A 19,044-nucleotide genomic window follows, 5' to 3' on the forward strand; every position below is an offset into this window, starting at 1 on the left:
CTGTTGCTCAATGGGAGCAAGGAAGATGGGCTCAGGCCAAAGTCTGTTTACAATTCCACCCCAGCTGACAGATGTTGTTTGACCAAGGGAAATTCCTTATTCATTAAAGGGCTATCTAATGAACACAGAAGTGAATGGGAGTCTTCCTACCAAGTTCACTTAACTGCCGCATCAAACCAAGCTGTCGGATGATTCAGTGACTTATTCCTAAAATTTCAGTTCCTATATTAGCACAAATGGACTTCCCCAGCTTGGTGCATCCATAGGAAGAGTCAGGTTTGGGGCCTGCGTACATGTACAGTTTTTGCTTCTAAGCCTGTAAACTGGCTACTAACGGATCTTTGCATGCATGCAGATGTTCATTTAAGGGGTAACTGAACCAGTTCAGGTAGTGAATCCTGGCTAAAAAAATGCTTAATCAAATAATATTGGTTAAAAACCATGTAGTTAACTAGGAATTTTAGGTGCTTTTGGCACTAAACATCAGCCAAAGGAAGATATTGAAATTCATGTTTTCAGTTTGACTGAGCTATGAAGCAGTAGGGGGATTCTAGACCAATGTATCTTCTTTTGTCTCATATCTCTTTCTCATTGAAATCCTGCCATACAAGCAGGGGACTTTAAGATCCAAAATGGGCCACTAAACAGCCATGATATCCCCTATTTCTACTTGGTCCAATTAAGAAAATAGTTCCCAAAGTCACTGGAATACAAAATTACAGACCACTGGTAGAAAAAAATAGTCTTGAAAGAAGGCTAAGCTACCTTGACTACTTAAGGCTCTAATACGATGAAGAACTGAAGCAGATTAACACTCTTGAAGCCATAACTCTGAAATGGAAGTAATCATTATCAGCCTGCAGAAACACTCAAAGAAGTGTTGAAGAACAGCTAGGTCTTCATGTCTGCTCTTCTGTGTGGTGTGTACACCCTACCAGCCATGACTTAGCATATTTTCTTCTGGAATTGTCACCTTGACTAATTTAGTGGGCACAGATCCAATTCACAGTTCTGGTTTATGCTTTTGTCAAAGTTTAATTTTGAAAATGGCCATCAGAAGGAAAGATGCAATACAGTTTACCTTATGTTGCTTCACCAGTAAGCTGACTCTGCAGTAAGCAGCTTGTTTCAGGACACACAACTGAAGAACAGGAAAAAGTGACACTGGAGTTGATACTGTACTGAACTCATTTTGAGGCTACTGTTTTGTTTGAGCTTTTCTCACTATTATGAGAGGAATGGGCATTTAGCTTGGTCTCAATATCCCCTCACTCTCCACACACGTACAACACTTTCAAGGTCTGAAACTGCTGCTTTGAGGCTAAACCCATAAAGAACATGCTAAGAAATGCTTTATGCTATTACACCTACATTAAATTCTCTGCCTCATTTGCGCAACCCACACTGGGCTAGGTAGAATTCCTGAATGGTTGATTCACAGACACGGTAAATGCCATTGAAGTTCCTCAAAAGAGCCAAAGACCAGAGGACTCAACTGAAGAGTAGCTCTGGGTGGGTCATGCCAAGGAAAGGGAGAGTCTCCCTTTAGTATCAGGCACCCAAATTCTCATTATGCATAAGGCATCTCTTTCTACCTGGTACTTTCAACCTGCAGCCTCATCCTGGAGTTAGATACATTAATATTTGTCCCTCTTTTGAAAGAACAGTGACAGTGATCGTACCCACAAGCCAATAGGTAAACAAGTCAACAGGTAACTGAACTGTAACATCAAGGCAAGGGTAACTGATTCATTGACTGTCTCTACCCAAAGGGATTTAAACCCGCCTTTATCACCTCCAGGAGACTACCGTAAAAGCTAAGCTACAATAGGAGAACTGTGGGAGGTAAGTTTACTCATTCCCTTCTGTTCAAACCAGCCCATTTTGCATAATTAAAGATCCACTCATTCAAAGGCTATATACTATGGTCTAGTGGAAGAGGCATTCATGTGGGAGGCAGGAAATCCAGATTATGATCAGCTCTAAGGAAACATCTAATGCTTACATTGAAACCCCCTTCCTTGCTCCAGTCATGCTTTATCTACAAGCACACCACAGTTCTTGGCCCTTAAATATTTCATGCAAAGGTGTTCAACACAGAAGGCTGAGAGCATGAGCTGATCCCCATAACAACTTAAAGTGGGCCCCAACACAGTGAATAATGCAAGCTTGAGTTTTGACAGGCAGAGAAGGAGCTGAACCCAAGCCTCTTGCCTCACAGTCGAGTGATCTAACACTGGAGAGCTAGAGAAAGCAGATGCAGGACAAAACTGTGGGGAACTATCTTTCTTCCCGCAATGGTTTATACAAAGCCTGATCTTATGAAGCTGCTCTAAACACGTCTGCTGAATGGAGCCCTGCAGAGAAGATGAATGCCTACATACGCAGTTAATCCTAATACAGTTTGGACATGAGTAAATCCACAAACTGAACATTTATGTCTAGTAAATCCAACTGTTGGAAACTGAGCTCTCATTCAAATGAAAACTCAAAGAACTTTTCAGAATCCAAAACCCAGGCACCTAGCCTACAAAAATGACTTTAACTTAAATCCTAAAGGTCTGTAGCCCTTAGACTCCATTTGTTTCAAGCATATTTACATCTAGTATTTCAGCCAAACAGTTCTATTTTGTTTTTAAATGTATGTACATCTGTCACATCCAGGCAGGTAAGTGTTAAAAGCAATGGGAAAACAATAGGAGGTTAAAGTTTGCAATGCAATAAGAATGTTTAGCATGCCCTGACACTCCAATTCCCTCCCCCCCACCTTCAGGCATTTAATTGTTTGCTTTTCCTCCTACATACAATAATGAAGTGAACTACAATCAAAGTGTGATGACAAGTGGTCCCAGGGTTTGCATTCTTCAGAATATATTGGCATTAGTAAACCAAAAAAGAAAGATAGATGTAATCAACCACCCTCATACAAGAGAAGGATCTAGAAGAATATGTTGGCAAAATCTTCAAACCACATTAAGCACTAATTTGAAAGTATGTTTGAAAGGAAGAAAGCAATGCATCTAATACCAGTTTATTTGTGTAACAACAACTAGAAACTGAACTTTCTAGACATATTTTGAAAGATGGAAACAATTAAAATACATTAGTGATCTAAACAGGCACCATAGTTTAAAAGAAAAGAACTTTAAACAATTGAGGTTACACATATCCACATTTTGTTGACTAATCCTCACCTTCCCTTGATCTGTTAATATTCAGTAATATTACATGGAAACACTGCATCTGTACTTACAGAAATTCACAAGAGCTAAGTCTGTATGAATACATTTGCCTATGGAAAGAGTGATATATTTTCATGAGAATAAATACATCATCTGCAGGATGGCAATTGTTCTGCCTCCAACATTAAAAACTTTGACCCTTCTCTCCAAAAAACAACATACTGCTCCAAACACAGAGTGGCCAGGCCACACCATATCATCAATGCAGCCACTAAATAGTCAGCTCATTTCACTAGTAAATCAAAATGGACACAGTATACTGAGAGGACATGTTACTCATGTCTTCCTCTTCATTACTTAGATCTTGACCAAAAGGGTTAAGGACTCAGTATGGGAGCAGGCTTAGCAAGGAGATGAATAGTGAAATATTATTTAAAACAAAATAGTTTTAATAGTTAATAGTTTTAAATATTTAATACTTAAGTTCAAGTAAGTCTTAAATTAGGGATTAACATAAAACTGCACTGTTTGCAGTCATCATGTTTGAAATGCAGTACTTCAGATTTCTGGACACTGACAACCCCTCCTTCAAAACAAGATGAAGTAATTCCAAAGCCCAAGCATGAATTGTTAAAAATAGGTATCTTTAGATACTCACTTTTGACCTGCTGAAGTATCACCAGGCCATCGGACACACACAAGCTTCAGAAAACACTGGCACGTCTTCATAACCTGATACTTCCTCTCCTTTTTTTTTTTTTTTTGGATGCTTTGGTGAGCAGCAAAATTGTTAGCATTTATAAGCATCATCATTAGCATAACATTAGCACACAGTGAAACGAACAGTTCATGCCCACAAGCTAGTGCGTCTAATCTTCTGAAAACAGACATCACTACACTGGTTATGGTTGCTTTTAGTCTTGAGGATTTTATGTGCAGCAGAAACTTGGCTATAATGAAGGATGATACAGAGTTGGAGATTTCCTGATTGTTTTTTGATCTCTGTTTTACATGAGGCATGGTTTCAATCATTACCTTTGGTAGGAAATTACTTTTAATTACACAAGCTATGCAAAAGTTTCAAAAGAAGACATGATAATTAATATTTTTTTTAATAAAAAGGGTGTAATCAGTGCATATCAATCTCTACTTTAGAGACCCAAGTTAAAAAAAACCCAATATATCAGAATTTTCAAATAAGGTACAATATTTGCAGCTAATATACAATAATTTAAAATTCCAAACAAAAAATTAGAGGTAATGCTTTCCTAGTACTAGAGTACTTGAATATTAGGAACAAAATGGTGGTAACTATCCCATGAAACAGCTTCCTCATCCATTAAAAAGGTTAAATGACAAAACACTGAAGACCGGTAATAATAATCTACTTTATAACTCTAAAATCACCATTGACACAGTGAGTGGACAGATTTCAAACATGCACAAGTAGTGCCATCACACTATATTCTATAATATAGATACACCTTGCTCCACATGGCCTGGAGCCAGTTTTCAGGAAATTCCTGTTTCAGGGGAGTAGAAAATAAAGTGGTGAAGTAGAACTTCAACAGGCAACAGAGAATCAGGACTAGAAAATAAATTGATATTTAAAAAGTGACATCATTCATAAGGAACAAACTTCAGAGAGATTTGCAGTTGTAAATACAATCACAGCCATTAGAGAAACAAGTAGACAGTATACACAGAACACAAATACATCATACTTGGCCCCTCTTCCAACCCTATTTCACATATTTTTGTGACAGCTATTCAAACACCTTAAGTATCAAAGACTTCACTCGTAGGATAAATAGGTAAGTTATGGCAGTAATACAAGCTCTACCACATATTTATTAAGGGTTATGCTCTGAAAACTAGCACTGTTGATGTGAGTTTAGTTCTTCATTCCTCTTGAAAAATGCATACACCACTAATATAGAGCAAATTATTCTTTCATACTATATATGCCTTTGTATTTCCCCAAATATTTGTATCTACTCATGATTTAATAGGTGCTCAAAGTTACATAGTTGTCACTAATTCTACTAACAGCTGAGTGAGTCACTAGGACATAGTTTATTAACAGATGCACATTCTTGTTCAGAATTAGAATAAAAGTGTACAGTGAAACCATCTAATTGTAAAATTATTATTGGAGAGAAGAGGAAAACTAGAGGGTTAAAAAGTAAAAGCATCTCAGAATAACAAAGATATCTATCATCTGTGAGGCTGTGTTAGTAAAAGATTCAAGAAATATTTGCTTATATAGTTAACATCGTAATATGAAAACAAGAAAGCCAAAACAAGTAGTCAGTGGAGCTTAGATCAAACTTCAGTGTGCAAGTAGATGCTGTGCAAGGTGATGGTAACCAAGCGGTCACTGCATCCACAGGTGCAGGACCACCAAGGTCAGGATCTGGCTGCTTCCCAAACACAAGGCCAAAGTTCCAGATGTTTGGGGGCACTGGTCCGGCTCCACAAGAACACATTTACACTACAGGTCTTCCAAACACAGAATTGGGGTTTTATTGAAGCCGGAAAATTTGTGCCCAGACACCTATAACATCAGTGACAATATTTGAAAGGAATATTATAGTTTCTATGAGTGTTTATAAAATTTCCGTAATTACTATGAAAGCTTGTAACTTCCAGACTATGAATGGCTCAAAAGCCAATTTTCTTCCACTTTAATCGAGAATGAACACAGACAATATTCTATGTGAAAACGTTATCCTTAATTTAAATATTTTTTCAAATATATAATAGAACTTTTCAACTAATACCAAACTTTCCTGCAACACCTAGAGACTGATCTTCAACTACTTCCAGTAGCTTCATAATTTCAGTATTTTTGTCATAAGACATACTTATCTTCCTATAGAAAAGGTTGCATATAGCAAACCCCCAGCAATGATTAGGCTTCTGTTTGCACACGTGAACTCAGCAACAACACAGCAGCCGGAGTGTCTTAGTAAGCAATTTGCTTTTGTCTCCAAGACAGTGGAGAAGCACAACACTGCCATCTCCACCTTAAATGCTGAAGTACAAGTATGACACACAAAGATTACAAAGTACAGCAAATAACATATGTAAAGGCTTCTAAAACTTTTATGAGCAAATTAAGGGAAACACTGTCAGGCAGAAAAATTAAGTTTAACCAACCAGTGTAGTGTACCAGAAAAACATCAAAACCAACAGCTTGAAGCCTTGAGGGGACAAAGCAAGTGAGCTGAAAATGCAAATTCCCTTCACATTTCCAGCCTCAGCCCCTGCCCTCAAGTGACCAGCATCAGAAAGGCAGAAGACATACTTGAAAGTGTTTCTATGCCTTGGTTTATCTGTCAGTATTAATACAAACTGTGATGATTTTTCCAGTGATAGGCTTATGAGCTAGGAAGCAGATGGCCAGTGACTCAACTGTTGTAGCTGCAATTTGCTATTTTTTCCACACATACAGTCAAGTAGGCTATACACTGAGCAAAGTGCAATACAAAGCCCGAGACACATTCCCCAGGCCCTAAACTCAATTTAGTATTAATACATGTTCATCAGCATACCTGTAGTATGAAGAGTTTATTAAACTCTTTCTTAAAAACCAGAGTGGAACCTTCCTTCCCTCTTAATCCTCACACAAAGCTCAGCAAAGTCCTTTTTCCTGGTGTGGATTATTTGAATACGTATCTTCCTTCAATGGTATTTGTTAAAGCTTCAGGTTACCTGACAAGCAGGTCCTACAAGGGAAAATATGGTAGGTGACAAACAGCTTCATTAGCTACCACAATAGAGCAAGCAAATTAAATTGTTGATGTCTGTTAAGCTTTGGGTAAAGTTCAGAAGTGGAAGTGTTCTTGGCACTCACTGCAGCCTGATAAAACAGGTAAGCAATCCAACAAGCCAGCTGCTACCAGAAACATTACCTACTCTTCCTCCACTGACTGGGAATTCCTGCCAGCTCCCACAGTTCAGGCAAATAAACTGACAGAAAACTAACCCTACCAAAAGCAATTAGGTTTCTGTCACTTAAACTCCTTGGATCAGTTCCCTAAAAGGTGAGCATCATTTCAAAGAGTTTGTTAACACAATAAGAACAGGCATAGATAAATAACACTGCCTCTCCTTCATAGGTCAATGAGGAACATTGCAACAGAAGAAGAATATATTGTTAACTTAAAAGCACCTAGAATTTGTGCAGGTTTTAACCCAGATAGTGACACAAAAGCCATTGAGATGAAAGCAACAAGTAAAATGAGAAAAGCATTCTTGTAGGTAGCCTTTTGCTAGAGAAAAAGGGCTTGCACAAGCAACTTTATCCCTACCAATAGCACAAGCTAATTATAAAAGCAAATAACAAATGGAAAAAATATAAAACATCAGACTGACAAACACCCTTTCTAGTGTTTTAGTTTTGTAAACCATTGGTATACAGTAAGACAGCACATGGGACTAACACAACCAAGAAACAGTTTGGACAGGAAACTTCCAGGAAACAAGGAAATTCAATATACAGAAAGTTCATGCTTAGTAAATAGGAACTTTCTTCAACAGACAGCCTATAAAGATTGAGAGTTTATTGCTTTAGGCATCAGAATGAACAGAAGGAACCATACACAATAGGTGTGAAAAAAGCCCAGGGCTTTAATTTATTTACCTAGTTTGTAGGGGGGGAAAAAAAAAAAAAAAAAAAAAAAAAGGAATATTTAAACTACATACAAGAGAAGAGACTTTGGAGATCACTCATGGCAAATATTTTCCCCATCAGCAAGCAGGTTGGATACCAACAGAGTTCTGGCAAGAACACACAGGAAAACAAAGCACACAATTGTATAGTCAGTGCATCCTGCCATTTAGGTCCTGCTTGGCACAGAACATGTTTTAGAAAAATATCTCAATCACCTGATGTTCTACATATCAAGCATGGCCATCAAAGTTTTAGAAAAAGCTACAGTTACTGAGCAGAAGCAAAGCATAACAAGCAGAACTTCCATTGAATGGAAATGGACCTGGAAGAGATGTTAGCACCATCAGTCCACTGCCAAACTACATCCAACAAATAAGGGAGAAACACAAATATGTGCTGGGCACTGAACAATGAAAGGAAACTTATGCTCAATCCATGCCCAGAAGACAGCCTCCAAATGAAAGCCAGCTGAAGATGGCCAATAGATACAGGATGCAAATCTCAATAGAAAATATGAGAAATTGAACAAGTCCCAACTATGACTAAAAGAATAACCGAGATTACCATAGAAGCTTCTAAGGCAAAAAACCGACAGTCCTCTTATATCACAGTTTCAAAGCCTAAACTAGGAAGTCAAGACAAAACATCAATGTTGTTAGATAAATGTAAATAGGCTCTGACAGAAGACTGCTTAGGTTTTACCTCACTTAGTACAATAAACTCAGGAGAGGTTTTTTAACATCTGTGGAGTCTGTAAAAACCCTGTTCCTCACTCAATAAGACTACCATTTGCAGACTGATTACAAATAAGAAACTATTTCCAGATATGCACCTCAGATCCTTTGGTAAAAGGCCAGCAAAGCCAGGTCTAAAATACAACAGTGTCAATGTGACTTTATGCACATAACTTGAGGTAAGGGAAGTCAAATACTAAGAAGAATTTTGTTTAAGTTTAAGAATAAAAGTTCTTGAACAGAACAGGAAATAACATGAAGAACACTGCAGCTGTGAAAGGATTCATGGAAAAGGATGCCAGTGGTACATCAGAATAGCTCTCCTCCTTCCCTGCAGAGGTTTAAGTTTGTTTGATGGAAAACAGTTTTATACAAGACTCCAGGGTTATCAGTTTTCAGAAAGATTTACGGTGCTTTTCTATGCATCAGACAACTATTATCACTAAACACAATACATCTGATCCAGGAGTACCCGACAACAGATTGCACATTTAGAAGTACAAATTCAGAGCTGGCTAGATTTTTCAGCTATGAGCTCTACAGCCTGTTACAGGAAACTTTTTTCCACCACAGATATAAATCAAGAATTTAAACTATAACAGAAATATAATTAAAATTAGCTATCAAAAAGCCATTTCCTACAGGATTGGTTTTTTAAATGATAGTAAATTTTCCAACATTTTAGCCTAATGTCCAAATGCAGGTGAGGTATCCATTCAAGTCTTGTGCAGGATTTCACAGACATAACTTAATTGTCTCAGATTTACAAGTAAATTTTTAAATAAATAGCATCTCTAATAGAGTTAGAATTAGTAACTCAGGTGGTGGTCATCTGGTCCATGTCTTCTCAAAGGCGGACCAACTTTGAAATTCATTCAGACTAGTCAAGGCTCTGTCAGGTCCATTAATTACTCTTTCTGTACTTTATAACATTGTGGAGAAGACTGAAGCTTTCAAATTACATATCAATTATAGATTGTTTCATCCTTAACTGCTGTGATTAGTCCCTGTTCTGCAATACTTACCACAAAAGTAATTTTTTGTGATAAAGTTTAGATTTTGGAACGTAGTATTTACCAAGGTTATTTAAAAATATTCAATTAGCAAAATAAAATTTCAAACTACCTTGGTATAAAGGGAATATTCGTCCAGTTTCAAACTCTTTTCCTATAAGCAGCATGTGACAATCAACCTTTAGTTTTTGCTTAAAATTAAGGCAAAATAATTTCCCCTAGTATCATAGTTTTTTTCTTCGGTATGGTTTTTAATCAATTGATGTATTTTAGTCAAGCAAAGCTTCTGAAGTCGCTGGGACAGGAATCCTTTACCAGTCTATCCTACCAGATAGGAACTTACTTTACTAGTCCCTATTCTATTCCTGCACACCTCAGTGAGTTGTAATTAAAAATAAGGCTTGTTTTTTCAAATACTTGATATATGTTCCTAGGCACCCAGGCTTAGACACTTAAAATACAAAAAATAATTTTCAAGTTATTTGCCTACATACTTCGGGGACATCAGCCCCGGCATTGCAATGCTTAGAAAATTGCTGCCTGACTTCAACTGGACACTTCAGAACACCCAAGCCTGCAGTCAGTGAAATAATTCAACAACAAGGTCTGTCCCTGTATACATACAGGGAGTAGTCACCTGGAGCTAGTAGTAAGTACGTTGACATGCTGCACACCACAGGACACCTGATGCAGATCTAGTACTGTTCAGAAGAGATTCAGGGAAAGAGTCATTTCCATTGATTTCCGTGGAATTGAGATACTGATATTAGTCTCATGGGTCAGGCACTCCAATTCCCCTAGAACTGAGGAATGACAGTTCCTGTGAAAGTACACATGAAAAGTTAACATGTTAGGGCCCAGAAAGCAAAATAGTTATGCCTAAGGTTGTCCTCAGCTAAAAAGTTAAATCCATTATTTCACTTTTCAGAAGACTTCACTGGCCACCAGGGTCACTGCATATACAGTTGCTCTCTCACATGTTTGATCCATACCACTATGTAAAGAATGACTGCACGATTCCAAGACCTAAAAAGAGAGCAAGAATTGAACCCAGTTTTGTATCCTGGTGAAAAAAATATTGGAAAAGAGGATTTTCTCGGTTCCCTGGGCTACAAGCTAAGCCAAGGAGGGTCCTAATTCTTTCACTGGCCTCATGAATCTCCTAGGTCTGTTCTGAATTGTCCAATAAGCCAGAGGCGCCCAGTTTTTGCTTATGCAGAATGCAGGCAGTCTAAATCTCGCCCATAGTCAAAACTATTTATACTACAAACTTGAATATCGAAAGGTTTACAAAACAATTAGCAAACATATAAAATATGTTCAAGTTTTACAAACAGTTCAACCATCATACAAAATGTAACACAGTGATTTATTCCTCTGTCTGAATTTAATTTCTTAACCATAGAGTCTGTAGTCAAAATAAAGACAAAGCAAGTTATCCCTAATTCTAGTTGCACTAGATAAGGTTCCAGCCCTGTTGATGTCCCACTGAAAAGGGGATTTACAGAACACTGACTCTCAAAGTTTTTAAATTCTTCACAGGATTTGCAGTTAAGGTTCTAGGTACAATTATAAAGATTAATTAAAATGTAGGAAACAAAAATTAAGACTGAACAGAAAAAGATCAGTTTAAGACTGAGCTGGTAATAACTGTGATACCATCTCTACTTGACTGCAGCGGGTTTCCCTGACAGATGCTACCCCCATTCAGCACACAGAGTGCATATAGCTCAGTCTGAGTAATAGAGTAGCATTTAGTTTTTAGGGCCCTCTCTACTTAGAAATAGTTGGAAGATGCACAGATGAGGAAACAAAGGACTAAAGGCAAGGAGAAAAATTTTAAGAAATAAAAATCACAATTAGGGCTGTTAAAACCATCTCTTCCTCCTTCCTCCCAGGATTACATCCCTGTTTCTCTATAAATTGCATAAAACATTCATAGATCCCAGTAAGCATGTCTACTTTACTTGCAGAGAACTAATCACTCCTGCAAATCTCAGCACACCAGCTGATGGCTTCAGTGAAAATAGTCAAGTAGCATAAGCAGTTTCATGCATAATCAAGAAAAAATAGTCAAATGTTATATATGTAAGTAATAGCATATTACATGAGAAGATAATGTGTATTTAAATAAAAAGCCATTATTCTTTCAATTCACTGAAGAACGTATGCATTGATATGGAGAAAAAGGAAAAGGCTATCATATAATGAAAAGTAAGATCATACTACACAAGGGTAAGAGTCGTTGTCCAAGTTACTTCAGCCTAATTCCAAGCATTCACTCTAGGGCTGCAAGACTAAGCAAATGAATAGTTCAATTAAAAGTGTTGTGTCAACTGATCACTATGCTTGCAACACTTTTAAAGAACATTTCTGAAAATAGAAAATCTTTGCATGTAGACACTATCTAACCATAGCACTGTAAAACTGCTTTATCAGCAAAATTTTTAGAAGTTCCGTCTACACCTCCCCTTATCTTCATAGCAAGGATTTTGACAAGTGACATTTTTAGTGGATGTTTAAGGCTATCTGCTAGAATTTTGTGACAACTTTTTTGCTTCTCAGAAGTCTTCAGAAGATACTTGTTTGTTTTCAAAAACTACTTTTGTTTAGAGTTTGTGCAATCCTTCTATTTATTACTTAGCTGCCAGAAATACTTGAATTTCAGGTAAATACAATGTTACAGAAAAAGTTCCCAAATGTTAGAGTTCAATACAGATCATGTGATCAATAAAGATCATACATTTCACAGATTTTCCATATCTATAAACATCGACTGAATTCCTATGCATACAAAGATAGAAAAGGGGTCCCATTTATACCACTTTAACAAGGGGTCACATTTTCTTTTCATTCTTGTGTGAATTACCAGATGTCATCCTATTTTTATGCAAAACAGTATTCATTTTAATTTTTAGAAGAATCTTTTCAATTCATTTTCCAGAGGTATAAACTAAATCCCAAATCTTGATTCAGGGAGAAAAGCTTAAACAAAATAATTTTTTTACAGTAAATGGCATTGCATAGGTACCACACATTCATTCACTAGGTTTTGATTAGATCCATGCTGTGCAAAACAGTTATTGCCCATGCCTAATATCTATCAACATTCATCTAATAGCAACAAGCCCTAGAAGAACAAGCCAGAATCAAAGCTCCTTTTTCAGGAAGAGGATGAGATCTCCTCCTTTCACTCCCCTTCTGAAGTAGAGATATGATTTTCATGCATGCCAGGGTTGACACAACATCCACTCTTACATGAAAAAGGTTCCAAATAAAGCAATTTAAATTTTTTCCAGGAAAGCACTACTCCAGTTCTAACCCAGCAGACTTCAATGAGATTACTGAAAAATGCTGCATCTGCTGCCTCAATTTAACAAGGTCTGTGCAGCACAAAACCCATTTGCAGCTCTGCTGGCTACATCAACTTTCCTAAGAACAAATGACAGAAAACAATAAAAAACGCTGTCCCACAGAAATGTTCACATGAGATCTGGATAAAGGATATTTTGCAGTCCAAGTGCCAAGCATCCCATTAATGTTTTCGTGTAACCGTTGCATCAGTCTACAAAGAAAAGTATTCTGCCAGTAAAGTAGTAATTTGGAAAAAATATATTTAGTAGTGACAAGAATAGCTATGCGTCTATTAGTACAATGCTTCAGTTACAATTACAAAGGGCAGAATTCCAGCAACTCAGTGACTTGTTTATCTAACTAAACACATTAAAGACAGTGTTCCCTATATAAACTTCAGTCTACTGAAGAGACTTATTCTATATCTGTCAATCAGTACATTTTCAACAGGTCAATTTTGATAGTTATGACTTGATGAAATATTGAAGACTTTTTCTAAAATGTTCAGTCACATATGAAACTATCATAGCCATCCACACTATGATACTAACTGCAGCTTGAGAAAACTGTTACTTGTTCAAAACCAGAAAGTAGTAAAAACACTAGCTACTGTTATGTCCTATTATACAGCCTTCAACTGATACTACATTTTAACTTCTACCATAGTCTTTAACAACTTTTGGGGGAAGGTATAAATGACATGGGAAATTTGCTTTTGAATTCAAGGAACTTTTAAAGGCTGCTTCCCATTTAGCTCTCCAACAAGAAAAAATATTTTCATCTGACATTTTTTGCTTTTGAGGATCCCCTGAAATCAAATCTACTGAACTCTAATAATTTATTTTAAAAATAAAGCAATACCTTTTGCAACATAAATCTTTCAATACTTTCTGCACCCCTCCACGATCTAACATATAAGGAAAGATTTTAAGGAAAATTTAATCTAGTGTCCAAATATAACTTTACTTTAAACATGAGGTCATCTAAACATCTGTCTCAAATATATCCCTAGGGATTTAAACCAAAAGTCTGCTAAACATGTCCGATCATTTTGAAAATAAATAACAGAACAAATTTAGTCTTGATTATGATTATCATGCTTTTTAAAAGGAAACATTTATTCTAATAAGGAAAGTCTGAACTAATTTAAACTTTATGGACATTAACTTAGAAGAGTTTCATACTCTAAATAAAACATTTCTTTCCATTTAGTCTAGTCTCTAATAATATTCATTGTTTTATATTTGCAGAAAGCCCATATGCTTTATTCCTCCCTTTTAGAAATGTCTAATCAATAAAGCTATATTTCTTATCATATTAAGAAGTATAATTTTGCAGAAAGTAGAAGAGTTTGCTGACAAATAAGCAGAAGAGATTGATTTGTTTCCTTTTTGTCATCAAGGATAGCCATCGTCATACTTCCCACTAAGGAAGAATATGCCAGACAAAGCATATTGCATCTTCATACTTACTTTCGTCACTGCTTAGAAAAAATACAGTAGAGGTTGTTTTAAGCAAGGACTGTCTCATTACCCAGTCAGCATTACAGTTTTGCTATGCAAAATTTTTACTAACAGGTATAATGAATAAGTGGCAGCCATGTCTCCCCTGCTTAATCCAGCCCCAATCTCATTCAGAATCCTAATCCCATTTAGGAGAAGAGAATGAAATTCTCATCCATACAACACAATACTGTCTTATAAGTCCCATTGCTTTGGCTCTATAACTACAGACTTGGAAATGAGTGAAGAGCAGGACTATGAGGACTCAAACTCTCAGGTTCTTCCAGAAGTAATTTCTTCTCCGAATACTGCTGGTTCCTTTACGTAAACACTCTTTCTGATGAGGAACTGTTCCAAGGGTGAACTAGTACAGAAATCTATAGAAACAGCAGAGGCTGCCAAGGGTATGATCACAAAAGCACCTAAAAAGAGTGCTGGACAACGTTTAGAATGTGCAGCATGAACAAGGCAAACACTCTTGTTCACACTATTATGCAATTCTGACAAAACCAGGGTGTATATACCCTTACAAGATCATGCTGACACTTGTCCACATCTGTAATAAGGCAGTGTTTTGGAAAACAACCTATAAGCAGCCTGATGCTTTGTTTTCTACTTGTTGCCACAAGGTTGTTAAACACATGTGCAAGGCAGCACTGCAAACCTGCCTGTAAAGAAGATACCTATATAACCAACCTAAAAATCACTAGTGTATCATCACCAACCTCAGGTATTCACAACCTCATGGATCAGATCCCAAATTAATCTAAAAATCATGAGAACCAGCTTTAAAGTTCATTTGGATTTTAGGTTCTTAAAGCCTCTGCAATTCATCATTTCAAGCTTTAATGGCACAACACTGAGGATAAGATTTTTGTTTTTAAAATTCAAGTTTTAATCAAACTTTCAAGTTTTGAAACTGAATCACATAGCTAGACAATCTGGAAGAGACATCAGTTACCAGAAAACCCATAATGAAGAGTTAAATTTGGTTTCTGTGTCTATGATTACGGCAGTTAGAACCATCATTTGTGGTTTTTGTTTGCTTTTTTTTTTTTACCATGCCCTTCATGTTTTACCAAGTTCAGCATGTTATCTGGAGTCAGCTGAAAAAACAAAGTTGAGCAATATTTACTGTACATTCAAAATACACACTAAGTTTGAAAAATCAAGCCTCTAACTAAATATCAAGAAATAAGCACTGGTAATAGAAAAATAAGTAAAACTTAACTCTGTTGCAAAAACTCAGAATTAGCTGTAGGAGGAAATGAATAGTGTGAAGAATTTTCTCAAACTGCAAGTACTACTAAGACTCTTCTTTTGCTTTTGGGAGTGTTGCTATTTGGGGACACCAGCCACATATCAGCACACTTCAGTACAATAAAAAAGCAAAAAGCCCAGGAAACCAGGATAACACCCTGAACTGGGAAATGATCCATTGACTAAAGGCTGAAAGATGACCCATAAACTATGTTTCCTGCCAAAAATTGGTAGACTGAAAAGGATCCAGAGGACAAACAAAAGCAGCTGTTAATCGTGTAGTTCAATGACTGAAAAGCAGATCTAAAGGCCAATTACTCCCATTTCCTTCCCCACTGTATGGGTGGGACTTCTCAACAACATTCAGACTTGCACAGATATAACCATATCTTCTCATCAGAATATGACCACTATAGACAATTGAAGACTTAGATGTTTCAGATGTTGCTGAAATTATACGTAACTGTAATGAGCCTCCAGGACAAAACATGCTGCAGGAAAAGCAGCAGGTACTTATCCTGCAGCTATTCAACTTTCAACACAGCCAAAGCAGTTGACCTGTACTACAGGCTTTCAGTACAGAAACTACTATTTTTATAATGACTGGTGTTTAATACTTTCTTGCACAAATGATAATTAGGCATCAGAGAGTGAAAGCTTCTGATTATAAAAAACAGCATTGATTTATTTTATCCATCAACAGGACCAGTGATGGTTTCCACAGGCAGCAAATACTAATTCATCTCCTCAAAGGGGGTAAAAGTGAATTACATATTTTCAACTCCAACTCCAGTTGAAGCAGAACAGATTTAAGGCCTTTATGATCAAGATGAAGATACTTGAAAATACTTAGAGGCACCCCTATAACAGAACTATTGTTAGTTCTCTCCATTCATTGCAATATTGATTTTCAGGACTTCCAGGTTCTAGGAGTCACAGCACATCTGAGGAAGTAGTTTTTTTTCCTACTTGTCTTTAGCTCTTTTAGTTAATACCAATCCTAATCATAATATTTAGGCCAGTCTGAGTAGTTTAGGTTAATATACCCTTTGTTCAGAGAGAATTTCAGAGTCAATCTTACAACAGATGAGTTCTTCCAGTCTCGGGGGTGTGATTTTGCATATGCCACCCTGCTAGCTTGAAATGGAGAAGTAATGAGCGTAAGAAAGAATGTTTACGAGTAGAAGAAGGACATCCAAGGTAATGTCACAGAAACTAGGGTACAGTTAAGGGAAAATTTGTAATATCATCACTTAACATGCAGAAATCCCATATTTCCTGACAGAAATAACCAGAATAGGTTTTCATTTTCCTTTCTAGAACACTGAACACATATCTTGCTATCAAAAGGCATGCTTTGTTTCTATACGTTAGAATTTTATTCTTATTACATTGTTAGCCTTTGTGTTATGACAATTTAACATGGATTTGAACATGAACATCGGTCAGTAAGCACAACTGATGAAACAATAAACATAGTAATGAGAAATTGTTCTCTAACCCCATATAATCTTTGCTCACAAAGTTTTATCAGCTTCTCAGAACTGCCTCTGCAGGCAAAGCATTTTTTGCCTATAAAGATTACAACAGGCATGCTCCAGTATTAATTGACTATCTATTCGCTTTTGCATGTATAATACATACTATTCTATCATATTCTTTAACTCGAAAATCTGACAACAAAATATTTACAGTTGCAACAAAGTATTTAGAGTTTGTTTTGAAGAAGTGCATATCTTTAAGCTTTGTTGTAGGTTTTATTCCTGTCAACACTTGAAAGAAGTTAACATAGGCTTACAGAAGCATGTAAGACAGCAGTCTTCACTTTGTTTATAGATTGGCATTGAGAGTTTGAAGAGATTTCTGCAATATCACACAAAATCTGTGTTAAAATTAAAATAATCAAGACAAATTCCTCACTATGGAAATCAGTAGCTAGTTGCACATGGTTTCCACTGGATTTTATCCCAAATTTTCCAATTTATATGTGGTATCTTAGCCTTAGGATCGTCTTTTGACCTTTACCAGTGATATATCACCATTTACAATTTTTGCAGCTGATTCAAGGAAAGTCAAATTCAGTGCCATTGGTTTTGCAGTACACATATGAAATCAGCATTTATTGATCATTATTTGTTTTATATCTTTAAGCTTTACTTTCACATATTCTCATCTAAAAATGACATACGCTAATCTTCTCACCTGCAACAGCTTCAACATACATTTTTATCCGTCTTCCATCCATAGGAAATGCCACATCTTGTATAGTATTACACTGCCATCTAGTGGGCAGTAGAGCAAATGAGTATAAATGACCATTACTCCTTAGTTTGAGGTTTGGGGTTGGTCGTTTTGGCGGGGTTTTTTGAGAAAAAAAAACCGTTACATAAAACCAACAGAAAATGTATAGCCTTTGTCAAAACCCTCAGGTTTACCATATATGCAAAATCTTAAGTGTCTTATTGCACACCCATAGAGGACTCTGCGCATAAGATGTTTTGTTCCCGTTGGCTAACATGCCAGACTAAAAGCTCAGTCAACTACTTTCTTTCCCCTGTGTTTCTCTTGGAATAAAGACAGAATGGGGCTGATGAGTTTGCTGCAGGATGCTCAAACCAACAGTGAATATCAGAGCAAGGCAACACTAGCTTCGTTTGAAATTTAACCCCCAGGTTCAACAAACAGTTTGTTACGAGCAATTTCTGAGTCCACAGACCAAAAACATTCTTCTTCTCAAGGTCCCAGTTTCTACAGAAAGTACTAAGCATAGAACAGCTGTCATGACATGTTAAAAGTTATGAAAAGTCTTAGTTTGTTAGTTTGTTTTTGTCACTGTTATATAAACATTCCTCATATGTTAATCCCAACATAAAAGCTATTACATTTAAAAAACATATAGTTTAAAACACATTTAAGAGTTCCAAATGGGGGTTCATAACTTGTTAGTACACCACAATGACCTGATCAAACAACATCAGTTCACCCTAAACACTGCATACAGAGGTTTTCATTTGCTCCATTTAAACTAAAACTATATTGCAATGATATTTTTTTTTCTTAAAATTACTTAACTGCCTGAAAATTTATAGGAATTTTGCTAACTGCCAAATATTCAGCACAATGTATGAAAGCCCCCAAGGATTTCATTAGTTAGCACTAACATTAAACAAGGTTTTCTGAGGCAACCCCACAACACTTAATTAAGGAAGCTGTATACGAAGCAAACAGTCCAATCTGTCTTTCAGATTCAGAGGTGAATTTTTAGCCTTATCAGCTGGTAGAAAAGAGGAGGCTGAGAGACTGAAAAAATGTTACTTACAG

At 36.6% G+C, this 19,044-nt stretch overlaps 1 protein-coding gene across 3 annotated transcripts in view; it reads right to left on the bottom strand.

Moving 5' to 3' along the window:
- Positions 1 to 19,044, bottom strand: part of SLC25A21 (solute carrier family 25 member 21) — a 257,545-nt gene that overhangs the window by 232,802 nt on the left and 5,699 nt on the right. Inside the window, exon 2 of one of the 3 annotated variants that reach the window (XM_074868329.1) lies at positions 10,245 to 10,427. The exons of 1 other annotated variant lie outside the window; for it this stretch is intronic. In XM_074868329.1, coding sequence (XP_074724430.1) covers positions 10,245 to 10,272 — 28 coding nt within the window. In that variant the 5' untranslated portion in view covers positions 10,273 to 10,427. Of the gene's footprint in view, positions 1 to 1,081; positions 1,142 to 10,244; positions 10,428 to 19,044 lie in introns of all 3 variants that reach the window. One more of the 3 variants, XM_074868330.1, reaches the window with a different exon arrangement.

The sequence above is a fragment of the Strix uralensis genome, chromosome 4 (genome assembly GCF_047716275.1).
Source record: "Strix uralensis isolate ZFMK-TIS-50842 chromosome 4, bStrUra1, whole genome shotgun sequence".
NCBI lineage: Eukaryota > Metazoa > Chordata > Aves > Strigiformes > Strigidae > Strix > Strix uralensis.